Source organism: Erpetoichthys calabaricus, chromosome 5 (assembly GCF_900747795.2).
Source record: "Erpetoichthys calabaricus chromosome 5, fErpCal1.3, whole genome shotgun sequence".
Classification (NCBI taxonomy): Eukaryota; Metazoa; Chordata; class Cladistia; order Polypteriformes; family Polypteridae; genus Erpetoichthys; species Erpetoichthys calabaricus.
The window spans coordinates 148,271,645-148,292,983 of record NC_041398.2 but is presented as its reverse complement, the minus strand read 5'-3'; the positions used below and the strand labels follow the sequence as shown (position 1 = coordinate 148,292,983).

General features: G+C 36.2%; 1 protein-coding gene across 15 annotated transcripts in view; it reads left to right on the top strand.

Moving 5' to 3' along the window:
- The window catches only part of LOC114651997 (teneurin-3), an 898,351-nt gene that overhangs the window by 550,874 nt on the left and 326,138 nt on the right, over positions 1–21,339 (top strand). For 10 of the 15 annotated variants that reach the window (XM_028802134.2, XM_051927718.1, XM_051927716.1 and 7 more), the window contains one exon: positions 4,934–5,149. The exons of the other annotated variants lie outside the window; for them this stretch is intronic. In XM_028802134.2, coding sequence (XP_028657967.1) covers positions 4,934–5,149 — 216 coding nt within the window. The remainder of the gene's footprint in view (positions 1–4,933; positions 5,150–21,339) is intronic. 15 annotated transcript variants of the gene reach the window in all.

Here is a 21,339-nt window from a genome sequence, read left to right as displayed (position 1 = left end):
ATGTATGTTTGTTTCTTGTGTCATATTTTTGGAAACCAGTAAAGGAAGAGACGTTGTCTACCAAACAGAAGTTTAACATCCTGAAAATGGCATCCATGATGACAGGATTCCAAAAGTTGGTGTCTTGTTATTTTGCCTATGAGTAGCAATTACTATATCTTGATTTCTGAGAAGTAAACAGCATTGTCTTGTTTCCAAAGCCAAGCAATAAATGTAAATTATGTACATCAATTAAATTTGATGCATTTTATCTATTATTTAACAACACATTAAGCAAATAAATTTGTACTTCGCAAATGTGATTAACTTACATTCCCTGTAGACTTCCTTTCTGCCAGGATAGGTACAGTTTTTGTACAGCCTTCTTACGGTAAAACCATAGAAAATAAATTGATAGGTAAATAACTCATTATACTTTGTATCTTTTAAATGCATTTCTTTTTGATTATCATTATATGTGTGCATGGTTCTGTAGTATATTACAGCAGGTTTATAGTATACATACTATATATGTATGTTTAAAGTAGCTGCCACTTATGGAGGTCAGATGAAGTTAGAGGACTATGCAGCGGAGTGGTGTCTCTGTGGTTAAGGATCTCAGCTGGTATCTGGAAGGCTGCTAATTCAAATCCCTTTACTACCAGAAGGGATCCTACTTTGTTAGGCTATTAAGCAAGTCCCTTAACATGAAAATTGCTCCAGGGGCACTGAACAATGGCTACCCCATGCTCCAACCCCTAGAGGTCATGCGAAAAAACACAATTTACCTTTAGGGGATTAACAGAGTATACCAAATAAAAATCATCAGTCACTGGTTATATTAACAAGTGCACAGATGATGTAACTGCCACAAAGACCATCAGAACATGTGCAAATCAGAAACTGTGGTGACAAGGGGGATTCATGCACTATTAAAAGCCTGTAACGCTGTAATTAGATTAGGAGATAAAAGGTATGATTGTTGACAGGAAGGCCCATGCTGTCCATACCCCACTACACATTGAGGGTTCTGCAGAGGAATTGGTCAAAAGCACCAAATTTCTTAGTGTGTCCATGGTAGCTAACCTTAACAAGGTCAATTACCACCTCCTCCATAACCAATAAGATGCAGCCTTATCACTACTTCCTTCAGCACTATTCCCACCACATTCCACAGGGGCACCATCGAGAGCCTTCTGATCAGTTGTGTCACTTTCTGGTTTGGGAAATGCAGTGTCTGTGACCGTAAGGCCCTATTACAAATAGTGCACAGAGCAGAAAATATCATTGGGACCTCTCTGCCTCCATTAAAGACATCTTTATAAAGTGTTGCAACTGCAAAGCTTATGACACTGTGAAGGTTTTCTCCTACTCCTCCCACTGTCTCTTTGTCCCACTTCAGTCTGGCCTTAGGTACTGTAGCATCAGAACTGGTTCTGCAACAGCTTCTGTGGCTTGGATGTTTGGACTCTGTACACTGTGAACCCAAATCTGCCCCAGTAGTTTATTATATGCAGTACATTTGTTACACCTTTTTATTATTATCACTTTTGTATAACTATCTGTTTAAAATTATTACTATCTATTCAGTAACTTATTATTTAACTGTCTATTTATAGTATAGTATACTTCTTTATCTATCTTGCATTTATCCTGTGTTTATGTATATGTTGCAGTGTGGTCCTGGCGAATGTTATTTCGTGCCACTGTATACTGCAATACTGTGTATGGATGGTATGTCAATAAAGCCACTTGACACTTAAATTTAAGGAGAAAGTAACGGCAGACATCTTTCTTACAGTTGTTTTATAACATAGCCCAGTAACTGGTCTGACATACCGTTCTCTACTGATGAGGTTGCACACATAATACTTCCTGCTCAGGTAAAACCAAGTTTCAACCTGGGGATCGATGATCTCTGCTGACATCCTTTTATTTCCTACTAAATACAATCATGTCTAAAATCAGTGTTTAAATATCTTAGGAGAATACATTAATTCTGAACTTTTGCTTTCTTCTACCAATAACAATGAATTGTGCATTGCAAGCTACAAGCTGCATGAGACTTTTCATATATTGTTTGTTACCTAACTATTTATTTTTTATAATAACGATATAAAATAGTAGACATTTTTCTTGTGTGTCTTGCTTTAAGAAGGCAACATTTTCTGCATGTTCGTACCAACAACCTGTATTAATAGTTTGTAAAAGTAAAATCTCTTTCACACTATTGTATACAAGGTTAATAGCTGTGATTCTCCTTCGTAAGAGGGTCACCACATGCTTTGACTTAGTGTTCATTTGTAACAAGTTTGGTCAACAATTTGTATGAACTGTTCAAAATAGCACTAACCAATTTGCTGTGCAGCTCTGGCAATTTAAATCCTTACATGACACTTGATCTATATATCTAAACTGAATCAAATTGTTTTGAGGCCCTTAGGAAGCCTAAATCAATCATTCCTAGAGGGAAATTGTTATAAAAGCTTGAGGACAAACTGTATATTTAAAATTATCACAAGATATTAGTAAAAATTATATGTGTAAATTGGTTTATAATGAAATGTGTTTGTTCATTAAATATTATTCTAAAAATGTAATAAAGATTTCAGTATTCTGAAGTCTGCCAAGACCTTAACTATTGTGTTTTAAAGCTTCAGAAAAATACTGTAGATGCTTCACACAGACCTAAAATAAAATCTTGTTCTAGTTGGCCATTATTTATAGAATAGCTGCTGATACATCAAAAATAAAAAAAAATGTGTAGAAGTAATACAGATTTACTTCCTTATGCACTACAGTCTTCATAGCCTTACAAGAATGTAGAAAGTGTTGTTTTTACAGAGCAGCTATAAATTGCTTCCCCGGGCTACTTTAACTTGTACCCTTGGGTTCCACTCTTTGAAGTTGTCTTGCTGTGTACAAATGAATTATTGCAATACTGGTTGGCCTCAATTTATTGTTGTCCTTCTCCAGCAGTGACTTCTAAAATGTTTTGCAGAAATGATACTCAGACATAACCAAGTAAATAAAGCATGAAGTAAACAGTACCTAGAGAATCCTGTCTTTGGATTCTCATCATATTCTAGAGTAATGAAAGACTGCAACTTTCAGTTTAATACAAATCCTTTGAATGCCTAATATGAGTTCACTGAAAGTCAGCAGTACTGTACATATATAGAAACAATGGATAAAATAAAAGTGGTGAATGTGTTCACAAAGCCACAAGCCACCTTAAACGTAAAATTATCTGTCATGTTTTGCAGCTCCCATGGATTATTGTACACAGAAGCAGGATTAAGTTAGTGTAGAACTGAATGATCTCTCTCCCATCTGCAGACTTTTTTAATCTGACCTTTTTCATAAAAATAAGGTACTGTAGTTTCAATAGATAAGAGATGTTCTAATTAACAAGTTCTACTAAGACAAACAAATAAGTAAAGCAAACAACTAAGCTGCTCGATAGCATAAAAAAATGGATTTCTTCAACTTTTATCTTCAGATTACTGAAACAGTCCATGAAGTGAAATAATCTTTTTCATTCTTGTGATTCTTGAATTCAAATAGGCTACTATTTCCTCGTCATGCTGGAATGTTTTTGGTTTAGAATTCTCTGTATGTTTCCCGCATAACAGTCAGGATCACAGTTGGCATCAATCTGCAGTAAAAATAAACAAACCAGTTAAAAGTGTTGGTTAGACTATAGATGTAGTTGCAGAATTTTGTTGTCTCATTTTCCATAGAAAAATTAAACCAATCCTCCTTTGGCATTATTTGTAGTCAATAAAGTTTTACTGTTTCCTGAAGTCTCATGCTCTTTTTGTTTGGTCTCATGCATAAAATAAAAGTTTCATCTTCTGAAAATAATAAAATATGAATTAGTTAAAATGGAACAAAGGCCTTTTTCTTCCTTAGGCAGTTTTATCATTTCCAACAGTACATTAATTCCTTAAAGAAAAAGGTAATTATAACAAAGCAGGGCAGTGCTCTCTTGTTAGAGGGGAAAAAGAAAGGCTTGAGTGCATAGAGATATATTTGCACATTTGTTTTTTAAGTACACAAGAATTGCTGCCTAACTTAATAGAAACACTTTAAAGATACTAGTGTGTGGAAAAGTCCAGTTAGTATAAAGACTATTGGACCCATTAATTTAATTTAATTTGAGGTGCTGTTACAATTAAGCAAATGAAACCTTTTACATAGAACACCTTTATTTTATTCATGATAATATCTATCCTTCTTTTAGTATATTGTTTTAAAGATTCGTCCAGTTTGTCAATACTCTTACCCATTTCACAGCAGCCAGAACAAGTTCCTGCATCATCTTTCACAAGATGGGAACCAATCCTGGATGGCACACCTGATATGGCAGGGCAAACTCCCTCGTAAAAGTTACAGTAAATATGAATACAGGAGAAAAATATCACCTGCACATACTTGGACAAAGCCTGAACTCCAAAGAGGCAGTGAACCAACTTTAAATTGTGCTTAAAAAATTCAAACTGAGCTCTCCTGCTGCCTAACTAAAATATTGAATTACAAATTGAATTGAACTGGATCTCCCATCAATGCTAACTGCAACATTGTTCATAAAATTAATCTTCTTGCTAGTCATTTCTTTCTTTACACCTGGCACACAAAAAAAATGTTTTTTCTCTTTTTCATGTCTTTCAATATTTTTGAAGGCCTCTTCAGTTGCTGTACAATCTGTGGAGCTGAGAAACCTTTTGTAATGCTTTCTCAGCTTTAGCTTTAAAGGATATTAGTCTTGTTGGTCGTCTTATCCTATGGTAAATAGTATATTTGTAAAATTTCCATCCGGAGCATATTTAACCATTAATTTGTGGTGTGTACTTTTCAAAGTACTTCTTTCCCTTTCCTAGCAGTTCCATTATTATTTACCTTTCTTTTTATTTTCAGTTATAGTTTTGATTTATTGTTTTATTTTCTTTAGGTTCTCCCATGCCATCGTCCTCATCCAGTCCATCAGTCATTGAGCATTCACATTCTAAGCCTCAATCACCAAATCTCCATGACAACCAGAGGCGGTTGCTCAGTAATGATGCCACCCAGCCAGTTCATGAATCTGACACTGACGAAGAGTACACTGCCAGTTTGTATTTACCAATAATACAGGCTGGACCCATTCCTGTCTGTATTCCAAGTAATGGTAAGAATGGATTAACCTTTCTAGTTAATTAAAAAATCAAATGCATTTTAAGAATAGCAAATATGTTTCAACCAGTCCTCTTAACTGAAAACATTTACTTATTATGTTCAAAAGAGATGTCATTTTTTTACAGAATTTAAAGATAAAAATAATCTTTAATTCAAGATTAATAATAATTCAACAGTAAGTTTTTTGAGAAACACATCTGTATTTAGAATCCTTCAGTATTTAAGAGGGTATTTACACTACATTATGCATATTTCTCATTCAGTCGTCAAAAAAAAAGACAGATTGTTAGAAGTTGGCCTACATATAAAATTGGATTTTCTGTGCTTAGATCTTGGGTTTGAATATAATTTGAGTGGAATTCTTCATGTGCTGACTTTGGAGATTGTCAAGACTATGAAAGAACGCTTGCCAAAGTAAAGAAAAATGCTTAAAAAAAAAAAAAAAAAAAAAAAAAAACTTAATGGCTTTTACTTGCCTGTGCACCCTACTTCATGGTGCCTTTCCGAATGTGTGGTTGTTCCACAGTGATCTCACATGTAGTCTAGCTTTTAACATGAATAGATTAATGTAAAACTTGTTTAGAAAGCAAAAGAGATACATAAATATTATGTCATGTTTGTACAAATAAATGCAGGTTCTCCCAAATTTTTTTCCTGAATTTAACAAGGTTGTTTGTCCGTAATACCAATGCAAAGACCATGGTGTTGAATATATAAACGCTTCAAATTCTACTTCTACATATTCTACAAAAAACTGGCAAATTTCTACTTATCATGTTTAAATGCAGGTACTGTCTTAGTCTTGAATAATTTATACACTCGTATCATTGGCAACTGTGTGGCCTTTTAAAAAAATTTGCCCTCACGTGATCGTTTACATTCATCAAGGTCTATATTTCAACTTTCCAAGGCACTGTGCATTTGTAGACTGCCTAGTGAGCCAGTTTATTTATGAATATTAAATAGTAGCTAGCATTATAAATTGAGATTCACTGTAGATTTTGCACTTTTATAAAGAGAAATACTTAACTCCTAATGTTGTAATTTCCGGAATGTATTTCTTTCAGTGAAACCATACATCCCACCCTGGTAGATGTGCAGTCTCTTTCTCTTTTGACTTTATATATGATGGACACACCTATTTGATCCGATTATCCTCTTCCAGTGGAAAAAAATCATTTATGTTCTATGAGACTTATAGTTTGTGATGTTGTTACAACCTTCATTATGTACACAAGCAAGTCAAGAGATCAACAAGCTAGATATTTTTTTAACTTTATATATAATGTTATAGGTCAGGTTGGGGAAAATTCACTGGTACAGTGCATTTCCGCACCCACAACACAACGAAACCGGTTGGGATCCTGGTTGGAAACATGGCAGACAGGTGGTCCAGTCTCACTCTCTGGAAATGACCCTCTATCTGCCACAGCCAGGTGCTACATGGGCATCCCTTAGGCTTGGTCCAACCACTCAGGTCCTCAACAATGAGGATCCTGCGAGCCAGATCACCCTCAGGGAATCTCACCACATGGCTGTAGTGCCGTAACTGACACTCCCTCACAATGCAGGTAATGTGCCTCATTCGGGACTCCATGAGCAACTGCTCATTCGACACAAAGTCAAACCAGCGGTACCCAAGGATTCTCCGAAGAGACATGGTACCAAAGGAGTCCAGTCTTTTTTTCAGGTCCCTGGATAGCGTCCATGTCTCGCAACCATATAGCTAGCCAGGAAGCACCAGGGGCCTCATGTATAACGCCGTGCGTAGAACTCACACTATAACATGGTGTAAGCACAAAAGCGGAAATGTGTGTACGCACAGAAAAATCCAGATGCAGGAATATATATGTACGCAAACTTTCACGTTCTTCCACTACATAAATCCCAATCAGCGTGAAAAGTAACGCACGTGCACGCACCTTCTGTCCCGCCCCAACTCCTCCCAGAATTACGCCTCTTTGAATATGCAAATCGATATAAATAGCCTTCTGAGAAAAGACAATGGGAAAAGCACAGGGGAAAATATAAGAATTTCAGCGAATACCAAGTGGAGGCAAAGGAAAAACGTACTATTTGTTGGTTTAAACAGTGGTATAATCAACAAAAGGAAGTTGATCGAGTGTCAGAGAAACTCGAAGGCTCAAGTTCACAAAGTCGCACAGTGCCCGAAATAAAAAAGGAATCACATATCAAAGTCGCCGTGAAAAGGCAAGTCGTAGCCCACCGTCTGAGTGTCATATGAAAGCTTAGTAGTGTACAGACAAAAAAATAGGCACACAGTGGGGAAAAAAGCACAAAATGTCAACTTTAATCTCGATATTTCCACTTTAATCACGTAGTTTATTTTGCCATTAAAGTAGAACATCATAAACTTCATCTTAAAATCGTTTAATTTACTAGTTTCTCAAATCCCATTGTAACTAAAGTAGGACGTTAAATGCTTTGTTCTGTATTTGATCTTCTTTGTGCTCTGTGTGTGAATCACTACCTGCTTCTTAAATGGGCTTTCTCTTTCTCCGACAGGACACATAATCCATTACATTCGTGATATTACAGCTCTCTGAATAATTAAAATACTGAGATGTATACGTGATATCTTTTTCATGATGATAGGAATGAAAGCATGTTATTAAACATGGGAACACGGTGGCGCAGTGCTTGTTCATGTCTCACGCAAGAGGCTTGCTGCGCCATGCGCGACCTTCGATGAAATAAGTTATCACAGCAGTACTGTCTCTTTCAAACGTACTAACCTCCAATTCCTGTCCTTACTTTTCTTTCTCCAAATACTCAATCGCCACACAATCAGCTATGTAATAGACGTAAAGCCATTTGTAAGCTTAGAACGCCAATTCTTCAAAACTTTTAAGGAACATTGAAATATCTTTGTAGTACATGTTTAATTATTCTATCTGTCTTTCCAGTGTCGCGTCAGCGCAAGAATACAGCGCAATACAGGAACAATCCCTGAACTAGCTAGTGCTGCGGCACCGTGTCCTCACATGTTTAATTATTAACAATACAGATTATTTAAATCAAGTTAAAGTTTTATCTGTATAATATAAATCAACAAATTTTGCTGCATTTCATCTTAAAAAAGAATACCGTCATCATATGTAAATACGCGCTTTATAAAGTGGCGCAGGTTGTGCAATATTATAACTGTAGTGCAAGTTTACAAAAAGTTTGTGGTTTAAAGCACAGCCTCAGTCATATTATCACTGTACAGAAAATTTACATACTAGTTTCACATCTATATAATACTGTATAAGGTAAATTCTGTCAATCTGGAAATTACATTTGTTCAGTGTACTCATTGTTTGAGTGTTTTACTCAATGTTTGTAATGGGCCAGCTATCGGAATGTATTTTGTAATGTGTGTAGTAATAAAAGGCATTGCATTTTTCATTATAAGAGATGGTGCACCCTGCTCACTTCACTCGCCAACCCCTTTTCCTGCCTCACCAGGGCTACGCAGCATTGTGAAGAGAGTGGCTAAACGCACCCCAAGGAGACGCGGCCGTTCCTCCGAAACCCCTCTTAAATTGTGAAACAATGGGAATCAAATACAGTTTTTTTTTTTTTCTTTTTAACCTCCTCTTTGCTCGATCAGCTGCTAGCTTGCTGCTGCCATGCCGCGTGATCTACACTTCACTCACCTACCCCTTCACCCGCAAGCCTTACGTACCGTTGTGAAGAAGGGGACTGAATGCACCCCAAGGTGACTTGGTCGCCTCTCCGAAACCCCTCTTAAATGGTGATACAATTGGAAATAAATAACAGGTGTTTTTTTAACCTCTGCTTAGCTCAATCAGATGCTGGCTTGCTGGGATGCGGGATGTGAAAGTGTCTCTCTATCTCTCTTCAAAAGATCACGTCTTGTCTCGTCCCAAGATTTTTTTTTATATTAGAGAGAAAATATATTTGAGACAAGCTAACACTATAACTTAATAAAGGAAAATTTAAATGAAAAAATACAATATATGAAAAGGATTGTTAGAAGGAATACTACTCTCATTTGAGTTCATTAAATATTTTGGTAATCTGTCCTTAATATAGCAAAATAAAAGCAGGAATACACTGTCTAAATAAGTACAAATTTCATTAACACCTGTATGGAGGACATGCTTGACTCCTAGGACTCGAGTTTTAAGGCCCCACAGTCATATTATCAGCTGCTTCATTGTGTTTTACTGTGTTTACCAGATTTCACTTATTGGGTTATGAAAAATGAAATGCATTTCATTAGTACATGTGACAAATACCTTGGAATGGGTATGTCAAGAATGATGCAATTAAGTGGGAGACTTTGTAGGTATTTCAAACTACAATTATACTCTTTTGAATTCATTTTAATTACATGATACTTCTGCACTTAGATTTAAGTGCTACACTAAAAGTCCATAATTTATTATTGACTGGCCAGCTAGTAAACACTCAAGTGAAAAGTTAATGACAGAAAACAGGAAATAAGTTTACTGGTGAGTGTGTTTGTTTTAATTTAAAAACATTTCATCATATTGCAAGGAACTCTTGGTGTTTCTTCAGTATTACAGTACCTACAATTCACAAAATGATCAGTTCACACTTTTTACCTTGGATAATTTATATAATTTAGACTTGTATCTAACACATCTTCACAAAATATTTTCTGTGACCTTTCCATTGAATACTAAAGTTTTATATGCATGCTAGATTAGTTGTATGTTTAAGCACCACATTTGTATTGTATGTCTGCCTAGTGTCTAGATCTGGGCCTGGAGGGATACCAAGGTTATCTGTCTCTCTTTCCCAGGCCAAGAGGTGAGAGATATGGAGACAGTGTGAATCTAAAGTCCCTTAAGATTCACCCTGCAATTCCATCTGTCTGGTCCTAGCACCTAGTGTTTAGAACTTTAAATCTGATTTGGTTACCTGTTGCAGGCCAGTCTCATAGACCTGTATTTAACATCCCTAGCCCTGCTTAGCCCTTCAGTGAACCCCTAAGTTGACTAATGCCACCACCTGAGCCTCTGAGACCAGAAAAATCTAGATCATATTAATACTAAAATAATTTGTTATTTATTAAAGCACAGGAATAAAATACAGAGATAAAGTACAGATAAAGTAACATATAAAATATTTTATAATAATAACAAAGATGATATCATTACACCAGTTCAATAATGATGCAGATTCAGACCTTCCTCATTATTTTCAAGATGATCTTTTCTAATTTTCTGATCCTCCTATATCTGAACTTCTGACGCTCCCTGGACTTTCCATACTGATGTTGCAATGCTTCCTTTCAAATGAGCAATTTCTTATGTCTAACAATCCATACAACATAATTAAAATATACATTTCTTTGAACAAGTAATGTATTTGATTATTTCTAAGTTTTCATCTCTACTTTCATGTCTTATATGCTTCACACTTAAATAAAAAGCATAATTTGAATTAAATAATCAACAAGAGTTGATTGAAAAGTAATGAAGCCGATTTTTTTATTCAGAATCAGAGGACTCCATGGGTTTGGGACATCTTTCTTGTTTCGAAGTAGAATCCTTCACATTGAATAAGTTTTTATAACATTTCAAAAACGATTGAAAGACAAGTAACAGACTTTTTGGCGGCATTACTTTTAGCATGTGGCCATGGCGTTTTTTCAGTTCATCATCTGAGGAGAGTTGTTTTTTCAATGTTGGGATTGCCCTGAAATCACACACAGCTATTTTTGAGCTATATGGAGAGGGTTCCAGTGCAGTCCACACCAGTTTTAGTCAGTGGTGCCAATGCGGCAGCAGCATCATCAACATGCAGCCAGGCATTGTCAGGGAGCAAGAAACACTGTTTTCTGAGCAACTCTGCTCTGTTTTTCCTCATGGCTCCATGAAAATCTGGTTTCACTTTCTCTGTCACAATGTGTGGAGTTCATTCGAACAAGATGCCAAGGGAAGCTCACAGTTTGCTTAAAGTGAGCCTTTTTTTTTTTTGTAACAGTTTGTTACCCTTACCAATGCTGGCATCTGCAACCGTGGTGGATGGCCTTCCTGAACTCACTCGTGTGTTTCCACCACCAAAATACAGTGGCATGGCTAATCGTTTCATCCCCGCTAGAGTTTCAAGCTATTCCAAAGCTTAATGCAAAATTCAATCACACACCTTTGCTATATTGTCACATGAACATCTTCTTCATCTTGCCATGGTGACACGTACAAGATGTTTCCATTCACTATGACAGAACGCTCAAAAATACTATGGTCAACTGCAGGCTCATACAATTTGATGTATGCTGTTCACAAATGCCTACACATCATTCCTGTGTCTACGAGAAACTGAGACAGTCTCAGTGCTTTTCAACCAGCTCCCATATTAACTAATTCAAAGCATAATATTTGAGTAAAAATACTTTAAATATTTGGGCAAGTTTTGACTAAAAAATGCATAATCCAGAGGTTTAAATCTTTTAGGGAGGTCTTGACATAAAAACCACCTTAGTTCAACCTTTTTAGCTCTTGAACAGATTTTGACAGGAAAACTAACATAAAACACTTTTAGTTCAAAAGTTCACCACTTTAGCAGATCTTGATAAGAAAAATGGTTTTAAACCAAATTTTATCCTTATGTCCAATTTATTGCCTAATTTCCATTTTTCCAAGCCAACAACCACAAGCCAGTTTCAATATTACTGCACTTGTGTCTCTCCAGTCCATTTCTGGCCCGATTCTGTTTTCAGGCAGAACGTTTGCTGTTGGGCTAAGAGTCATCTGTTTTCTTGACACTAGGTTAAGTTTGATTTTAATTAAAGATTTAAAAATGTGTAATTAGTTTTCAGATCATAGCACAGGTAAAATGCCAGCTGGCTGACACAAAACAAGAATGTATGTTGTAGATGTCCTAATGAAAATATTTTTTGAGATTGTCAGTTAATATAAGCATTACAAATCAAAACTCCAAGATTAGGATGACATAAGCACATAAATTTATATAATGGAGCTATTGTTCCCTGCCTTTGTTTTCACCAGCTTCACATCAATTAAAATATATTTCAGTATTAAACTGATGCAAATAAATTCATTTGTTTGTATAGCACTTTTTCATACAAATGGTATAGCTCAAATTCCTTTACAACTTGAAGAAAGAAAAGTTTAAATGAAACAAAAATAAAATTAGGCAATACTGTGTAACAAAGAATAAAGTATGGTCAAATGGTCAGGAAGATGAAAAAAAATGGGCTGGAGAAAAAAAACAAAATCTGCAGGGAATCCAATGCCAAGAGACTGCACTGCCCCCACTGGCAATTCTGCCTAACATAAATGATAAAAATCAGTCCTCATGGTTTTCAGGCTTCACGTGAAAGAATTTGATGATGATGATCATGTGGACATCTGGGGTACTGCCTTCAATCCATCAATGTAGCAACTGCATGGTGCCTTGATCAGGTGGTGATGGTGGTGCAAATCACCACCACAGAAAAAACGAAAAAAGAAAATCAGAGAATAGCAGGGATTAGTACAGATTGCGGAGCCTTGATGAAAATGATAATTCAATGCATATATAACTTAACAGGAATACACTAAAATGTAGCTATGAGAAATTAATTTTAAAATAATGGGTTTTTAACAATTTTTTAAAAAAATGCTCCACCATATTATCGTGGTGAATTTCTAATATTAAATTATTTCACATTTTAGGTACATAACAGCAGAAGGCAGCATCACCACTTCTTTTAAGTTTAGTTCGTGGAATTGAAGATCTAAAGCTACGATTTGGAGTGTAAAGTGAGAGGCAGTAAAAAACAGTAAAATCTTTTGCAAATTATGTACTATAGACCAGTGGTTTGTATACTCAGTACAGTGGAACCTCGGGTCATGACCATAATTCGTTCCAAAACTCTGGTCTCAACCTGATTTGGTCGTGACCTGAAGTAATTTCCCCCATAGGATTGTATGCAAATACAATTAATCCGTTCCGGACTGCACGAGCTGTATGTAAATATATATATGCTCGCTTATGCTCTCTCTTTGTCTCTCGCTCACACGCTGCACAGGGAGAGACTGAACACATGCGGAAATCATCGGCACGTACAAACCGGAAGGGAAACTGGCTTGTTCGTCACCCGAGTGTGTGGTCGTGAACAGATGCAAAAGTTTGGCAAACTTTTTGGTCGTAACCTGATTTGTACGTGGTCCAAGACGTTTGTGACCCAAGGTTCCACTGTACTGGAGGACGCCCTGTTGCTGCAGGTTTTTGCTCCAACCAGATTCTCAATAAGTGATAAAAATTGTGAATAATTCATCTTATTTAGTTAGCTGGGGCCTCTATGTATAATGCTGTGCGTAGAATTCACACTTAAACATGATGTATGGACAAAAGTTGAAATGTGCGTACGCACCCAAAAAATTCAGAGGCACAAAACTGTGCACAAGCCAAATTACATGCATTCCTCTCCATAAATCCAGGTCAGCGTGAAATGTAACGCATGTGCATGTGCCTACCACCCCACTCTGATTCCTCCCAGAATTATGCCTCTTTGAATATGCAAATCAATATAAATAGCCCCTTATGTTCAGCATTTTGTGAAAGGACAATGGCAAAAGCATTGGAGAAAAAAGAATTTCAGCGACTGCGAAGTGGAAGCAATGAAAAACGTACTATTTATTGGCTTAAGCTGTGGTTTAAACAACAAAAGGAAGTTGATTGAGTGATACAGATTGGCGGAGACATTTGAAAGTTCAAGTACAGAAAGTCACACAGTGCCTGAAATTAAAAAAAAAAAAAAAAAAACGTTGTATACAATGAGATTCAATATGCAAATCCTCCATAAACTTATTTTCCTATAAAATGATAAAATAACAATAGTACATGTACATATAGTACAGATAGTGCAAATGGTTCATGAAGTGGCTCAGGTTGTACAATATTATAGTTGTAGTACAAGTTTACAGTGAAGTAATTGTAGTCATAAGTACAAACAATTCTACCGGTGCACTTGATGGACTGTTTGAGTGCATTTAAAGATCATAGCATGAAACTGTTTCTGAGGCTCATTGTCCATGCATGAAAGTTTCTGAAGCATTTGCTGGATGAGAGACAAAAAATAGATTGTGCGCATGGCTGAGTGGAATCCATTCAGATGGAAGCTGTATCCCGATAATTCTCTGCAGGGTTGACACAAAAATACTATTCAGTAAGTACCGCGTCTACTAAACAGTAAATCAGTAAAGGAGAAAGGACTAAAGACTATGGAAAAAGAATGGCAAGACCGCGTCAGCTGCAGAGCTCAGCTCGGAGCGAAATGAAGTGAATTAAATCAGGTGAATGGGAGGGGAGATGATCACGTGACTCCCCCACCTGCCTTAACTTTCCATCCCTCCATAAACACAGTCTCTCGGATCCCAACTCTCCTAATTTAATTTAAACAACACATGTGAAAGGGATGGATGAAATGGTATTCTAAACTGTTTGATTCCAGTATTCAAACTATATATCCTACTATCCTACCTGCTCAATATCATTCAGTAACACTACATATTTAGGTCATTGTGTGTGTTTAATCCCACTCCTTTCCTTTTCTTTCTGTGTAGTAGTATATGCAAGCAGTTAGTGGATTGAGTAATATATGTGTAGCATATCATTTGCTGCCTTTCTTCTTTGTCGTCTTCTAATTTGATCACTTACTGCATTTGTCACAGATTTAATTTTTGCTTCCTTCCTTTTAGCCAGTGTAATGTAAATGAAAACTATTTTAAGTAGTAATGCACTTATTTGTATCCTTGTTAGAATTAACATATTTTTAGGTTGGAAATGTTATGCAAGAAGATGTTAATTTTATGTTGGAAATGTTGCAATAAACAGTTTAAATGCATATGTTCAGTATGTATTTTTGTAAATGGCTTATCCCAGCAGGACTGGGTACAAGATGTGATTCGATGACCTTTGCTTCACTGGATGAGATGTCAGTAAAGCAGGGTCATGGTTTAAAATTATGTTACAAACAAGTTGCAGAATATTGAGCAATCCTTAGTACAGTGGTTATAAATAATATTCTAAGATACACTGCACTGATAAGAAGAGTTTAGATGAATTTCTTATACTTTCCATAAATTGCAGCACCTTGCGAGATGGTGAATCTAATACAATTAGTCGAGTCTATGAATTTCATTCCTCTCTGCTTCTACCTTTATGTGATTTTAGTAAACATTTAATAAAAAAATAAGTTGAGTCTATACAGTCTTCATTGTATCTGTAGATAGAAAATGCCTGCTTTACTCCATGCTGAGTTTTTGAGACTCTGAAACAGCAGGGAATAGACACACAGTGCAACTATAGAAGGAAATGACAGGCAAAGAACAATTCACAATATGTTTGAGAGGCTGAGTGATGAAGAAATCCTGAGAATATGCTGTTAAAAGTGAAAGGGGATTGAATGGCTTTTGAGTGGTTCTATGCCCTGCCTACACAGACGTCTAAAACTACATGAGCCTCAGTCCGTAGATATGCATGCACTCATCATCCAGTTTCTTGAGGTAGGTTTTTTTTTCCTAAACATTAAAACTGATACAGTGAAAATCACCATTTTTTCTGGAAACTGTTTTATTACCTGCATGCACTTTACCCTGGTATCCAACACTCCTTAAAGCATAAATAATTTGTGGAGGGATGCATTGAAACATGCAAACAGTGCAAGAAGGGTTTTATGCAGACTAGGATTCAAAACTGGATTCTATTAATGGCACCAATATTTGATTTAAACCTCTTCATGATGAGTTACATTGTCTGTTTGTCAAGAAGATTGTAGTGTCCTTCAATCTATAGATCATCAGTTAAACCACTCATAATGAGAAACATAATGGATCACTTTATGCAGCATGCTCAGAATTGAACCCTGTCAATGATGGAGCCTGATTTCATGGAGTCTGTCTTTTTGGAGATATCTGCTATTTCTGTCACCCACTTCAATGACACCTGTGGTTACAACCATTATCATTGACCAAGGAGCAATAAAATATGGACCAAGCAAAGACGTTTTAGTGAATTTGAGAACACTTAATCATTCAGTTAGTTACCTGCAGGATCAGTCTGAAAAATGTGTTGAATTTGTCATTACAGCCTGTGCATCACAAGCATCATTCAAAGATGGAGTATGAGGTATTAACAAATGACAGACCATAGAATAGATAGATACTGTATATAGAACTTTTATTGTCCCCGGGGGACATTTGGGTTTTTACAGAAGCTCTTTATTTAAGTAAATGCCTAAATAAATAGGTAAATAAATTATATTACACTGTTATAAATTATATATACACACACACACACACACACTATGGTCTGAATACACACCATAATGATTTAAAAAGGAAGAAAATTTAAAAGAAAGAAAACTTCAGACATGACAGTCACGTCGTGCATTATTCAGGCATTTTGCTATTCGTATGAATGATCAGAGTTACAGACTTGGAAGTGTCAGAAAATGCATTTGGATTTGTCATTGGAGAACGGTTTTATGAAATCAATTTTTTATTTTTCAATAATCACCAAAAGTTGCTCCTTCAAAGTACAGTATATGGAAGGTGTTCTTATAGTTTTATAAACTTTCTGTTGATTTTCATTGTCATTTGTAGATATAAAGCTGCTACACAGGAAAAAGCAAGGCCACATGCTAAGCAACCAAGACTTCAACTGCCTAAAGAATATTTCTTTAGTGTAGAGGTAGAACCTAGTGGCTTGTAATTCCAACATCATGAGTTTGCCTTCCTCATTTACAGTCTCAGGGTAGATGGCTCAAAAGAAAGTAGGAGTGTCAGTGATTCCTCACCAATTGTAAACTTCAAGGAAGGTACCTGTGGCAGGTTTTTTTTCAGTAAAGATTATATTTTTCTCTTTTTACATTACTTTTTATTTTTTTCTTTTAGTTTTCCTTTGTTATTAGTTTTAGCATTTCTCTTTTATTGTATTACATTAGTTTTATTAATTATGGTATGAATAGAGAGTTAATATGGCATTTAGTTTTGTATTGCAAACAGATAGAACTGTGCACTTAATGCATCCTCTTTAATAAAATCCCTGTGTGCGTTCAGGTGTCCGTGTGTGTGTGTCATCTGGTGAAGTGCGCATGCGCGGGGGACGGTGCGATGCGCGATATTACTGTCAGAGAAAGTTACAGGCGTTTTGCGGAAATACAAACCAGCATTACTGCGAGAGGAAATTAAAGGTACACAATACAGTGACTCATATTACAGCCACATACAAGCCAGTATTACTGTCAGAGGAGATTAAAGGCATATTACCGATGCACACGCCTGTATTACCGCCAGAGAAAATTAAAGGTATATTACGGACGTACAAGACAGTATTACTGTCACAGAAAATTATAAGACACACAATACACGGCGGCAGCCCACGGAGAATGGTCAGCTCAGCAAGTAAACATCAACAAAAAAAAGGCTGAAAGAAAGAAAAATACGACCAACAAAAGAATGAGGTCAAAGTCCCTTGCCATTTAATATAGACTGTTCCTACTAATGTTTATGCACTACTGTTGTAGCGCCCATTATTGTAACGGGCTAAATGACTAGTTTAGATATAATATTCCACTGTGTTCTGACAGATATACAGTGATCCCTCGCTATATCGCGCTTCGCCTTTCGCAGCTTCACTCTATCGCGGATTTTATATGTAAGCATATTTAAATATATATCGCAGATTTTTTGCTGGTTCGCGGATTTCTGAGGACAGTGGGTCTTTTAATTTCTGGTACATGCTTCCTCAGTTGGTTTGCCCAGTTGATTTCATACAAGGGACGCTATTGGCAGATGGCTGAGAAGCTACCCAACTTACTTTTCTCTCTCTCTCTTGCGCTGACTTTCTCTGATCCTGACGTACGGGGTGTGAGCAGGGGGGCTGTTCGCACACCTAGACGATACGGACACTCGTCTAAAAATGCTGAAAGATTATCTTCACGTTGCTATCTTCTGTCTTGCTGCTTCCTGAAGCGACATGCTGCATGGTGCTTCCCATACTTAAAAGCTCGAAGGGCACGTATTGATTTTTGACTGTTTGTTTTTCTCTCTCTCTCTCTCCCTGCTCCTGACGGAGGGGGTGTGAGCTGCCGCCTTCAACAGCTTTGTACCGGCGGTGCTTCACATACTTAAAAGCCAAACAGCCCTATTGATTTGTTTGCTTTCCTCTGTCTTTCTGACAGTCTGTGCTCCTGACGCGCACTCCTTTGAAGAGGAAGGTATGTTTGCATTCTTTTAATTGTGAGACAGAACTGTCATCTCTGTCTTGTCATGGAGCACAGTTTAAACTTTTGAAAAAGAGACAAATGTTTGTTTGCAGTGTTTGAATAACTTTCCTGTCTCTCTACAACCTCCTGTGTTTCTGCGCAAATCTGTGACCCAAGCATGACAATATAAAAATAACCATATAAACATATGGTTTCTACTTCGCGGATTTTCTTATTTCACGGGTGGCTCTGGAACGCAACCCCCGTGATGGAGGAGGGATTACTGTAATCAAGACAACTATGGTTTCCGTAGCAGGCCCTTTTGTTTGAATGATACCTAGCTTTATAGAGGGACAAATGGAAAAACTACTATGTAGCGTCATGTCATGGGAAGCTGAGACTTGAATAGCTTCTAAATAAAAACAAAAAGCAAAATATGAGCATGTGCAAGCAATAAGTGTACGGATAGCCACAAAACTACAGAAACACCATCTGAGATTATGTTATATGTATGTGTTATATATCCTTCCATCTCTCCATCCATTTCCCAGAGCAGGGTTCCAGCCATCTTAACTAAATATATATTTTATATATTTATTTTCACCTACTTTAATAGTTTAGTTTTAATTATTCTTTTCAGTTGTATTAATTTTATTTCAGTTAGCGAAAATGTTTTCATCTTCATAATAGTTTATTTGTTAAAAATAATAAAACTTCTAGGATACGCGTCACCCATGCTTCCTTTGCAAGAGAGAACTATGGCAGTGTTTCTCAGCTTGTTTTCTCATTCACACTTTTCTAGCTCAGGTGTTTCCAACCGTCCATAATCAGCATCATTGCATGTTAGGCGATTTACTCAGGGTCCTATAGTAAGTAAGTGGTAGAGAGGGAAGCTGTAAACCTTGTGGTTTTAAACCATGGCCTATTTCCTGAGAGTAGTGATATTTAGAGTACCTTAAGTTTAAGAAGAGATTTGTCTTTCTGTAACAATGCACTTTCTGTAAAATAGTTATATTGATTAAAGAACTGAGCTAGTCAGTGTCTGTACACTTTGTGAAGAGCAATGGATATGACCAATGCAGGATATCTTCTGAAAGAAAAAAGCACTTTATTAGGATATTGTCTATGGCAAAACTATCTGCAGTTTGAATATCTTACTGAGTTTACTTTACAACCTTTTACACTTTTGGCTTAGCAAATGAAAATTTTTGAGAAATGTAGAGAAAAGTAGTTTTCAAGCCTACAGCACTGGTTGACAGTTGGCAGGTTTCATGAAGCTGACCATTCCTGACATTGTTTATTTGCTCTCATAAGTTCAGTGAGATATTCTTGCGAGACATTACTAATTTATATATTCTTTTGTGCTATAATAGTATCTACCCATAAAGCACCTACTATGCGCCCTCTATCATAGTCTGTCAGGTCTGTTTTATTTAACATCATAACCAAGAACAGAGAAATAGAAGCCTTAATAAAAGAAATCATGGCATTTGCATAGTTCAAACCCCTCAAAGATACTGCAAATAATGAAGAACCTTTTTCTCCAAACCTATATAATTATATTATCTTGCAATTTTGCTCTCTTTTTTTTTTGGATATGTGGTGGTTAAAAGGGGAAAACACTAAATTATAATAAAAGGATAATTTTCAGTTTATCATTTAATTACCTGCTGCAAAATTTATATGCACCAAGTATGCTCTGAATAATGAAATTTGTCGTCTATGCCAGATGAATAAATGAATTCACTGTTTACTTTATTGGTTCTATTTATGTATTGTTCAAATACATTCTGAAGCCTTACAGCACATTTGCATAAAAAGACATGATTCATTAAATAATTTCATTGCTTGTAGAAGCACTGACTAAAGCTTGTGTACATATTCACAAAAGCATGACCTTGATCTCTTAATTATTTACACAGGTATTAACAGGCGCTCTGTTGTAAGTGGCTGAGTGTAAATGTTATTGGATGGCTTATTACTTAAATATAATAAAAAATTATCCTTGCCCATTAACACTTGCATCTATTTGAGATTATCCTGTATAAAACTATCTTCTTAGCGCAAAGATCCAAGATTCAAAGATTCATGAAATTTTTTTCCTGAACAGAGCATTTAAGTTCATTGTAGGACAGATTTGTTTTCTTTTAACTGTGCCTTAACATTAGAAGGTACTGTACATTTGCCAGTTTATCATGGAACGTATTAAACAGTTTCATGATACTGTATGCAATAAAGTAAATCATGTCTTTTTGTCAATAGATAATTTTGACTATGGGCCTGAGGATATCTGTCAATGACATAAAGCGATCAATTACGTTAGCAATTCCAGCTTTGTTAAAACTAAGGAATTGCTTTTTAATTCACATTTCTTTTGAATGCTGTTATTGGCATATACTTGCAAATGTTTAGGAATTTATTGAAATTCTAAAAGCTTAAGATAAGTTCATTAAAGTAGTGAACTTGGTATCACATAGGTTACTGGTGCAGCTCCAGAGATACCGAACTTATTGTCTGTGTGGAGTTCTCATGTTCTCCCTGTGTGTTTAAGTGTCTACAGACAGTGTGGTTTTGTTCAGACATTCTCAAAGAGATATGTATTAAGTTAATTTGTGAATCTAAATTTTTCCCCAGTGTGAGTTTTGTATGAGTCCATTCTTCCAGGGATAGGTGCCCTGTTCAGTGATAGTTGCTGCCAGAATGTCCCTTGGCATCCTGCAAACCTGTACTGAATGTGAAAATGCTATGCTAAAATAGTACAACATGCATTTTGAAATAATAGTAACCTTTACCTCAGGCAGAATACTTTTACATACAGCATACATATTCATTTTTAGTCTACTATAGCTCTGAAATGGAAATTATGCATTTTTGTAACCAGTAGTTGGGGAAAACATCTGCTCACAAATTGCATTGAAATTAACACTTACAGTAAACATCAAGGATCAGGTAGTTTTTTTTTTTCC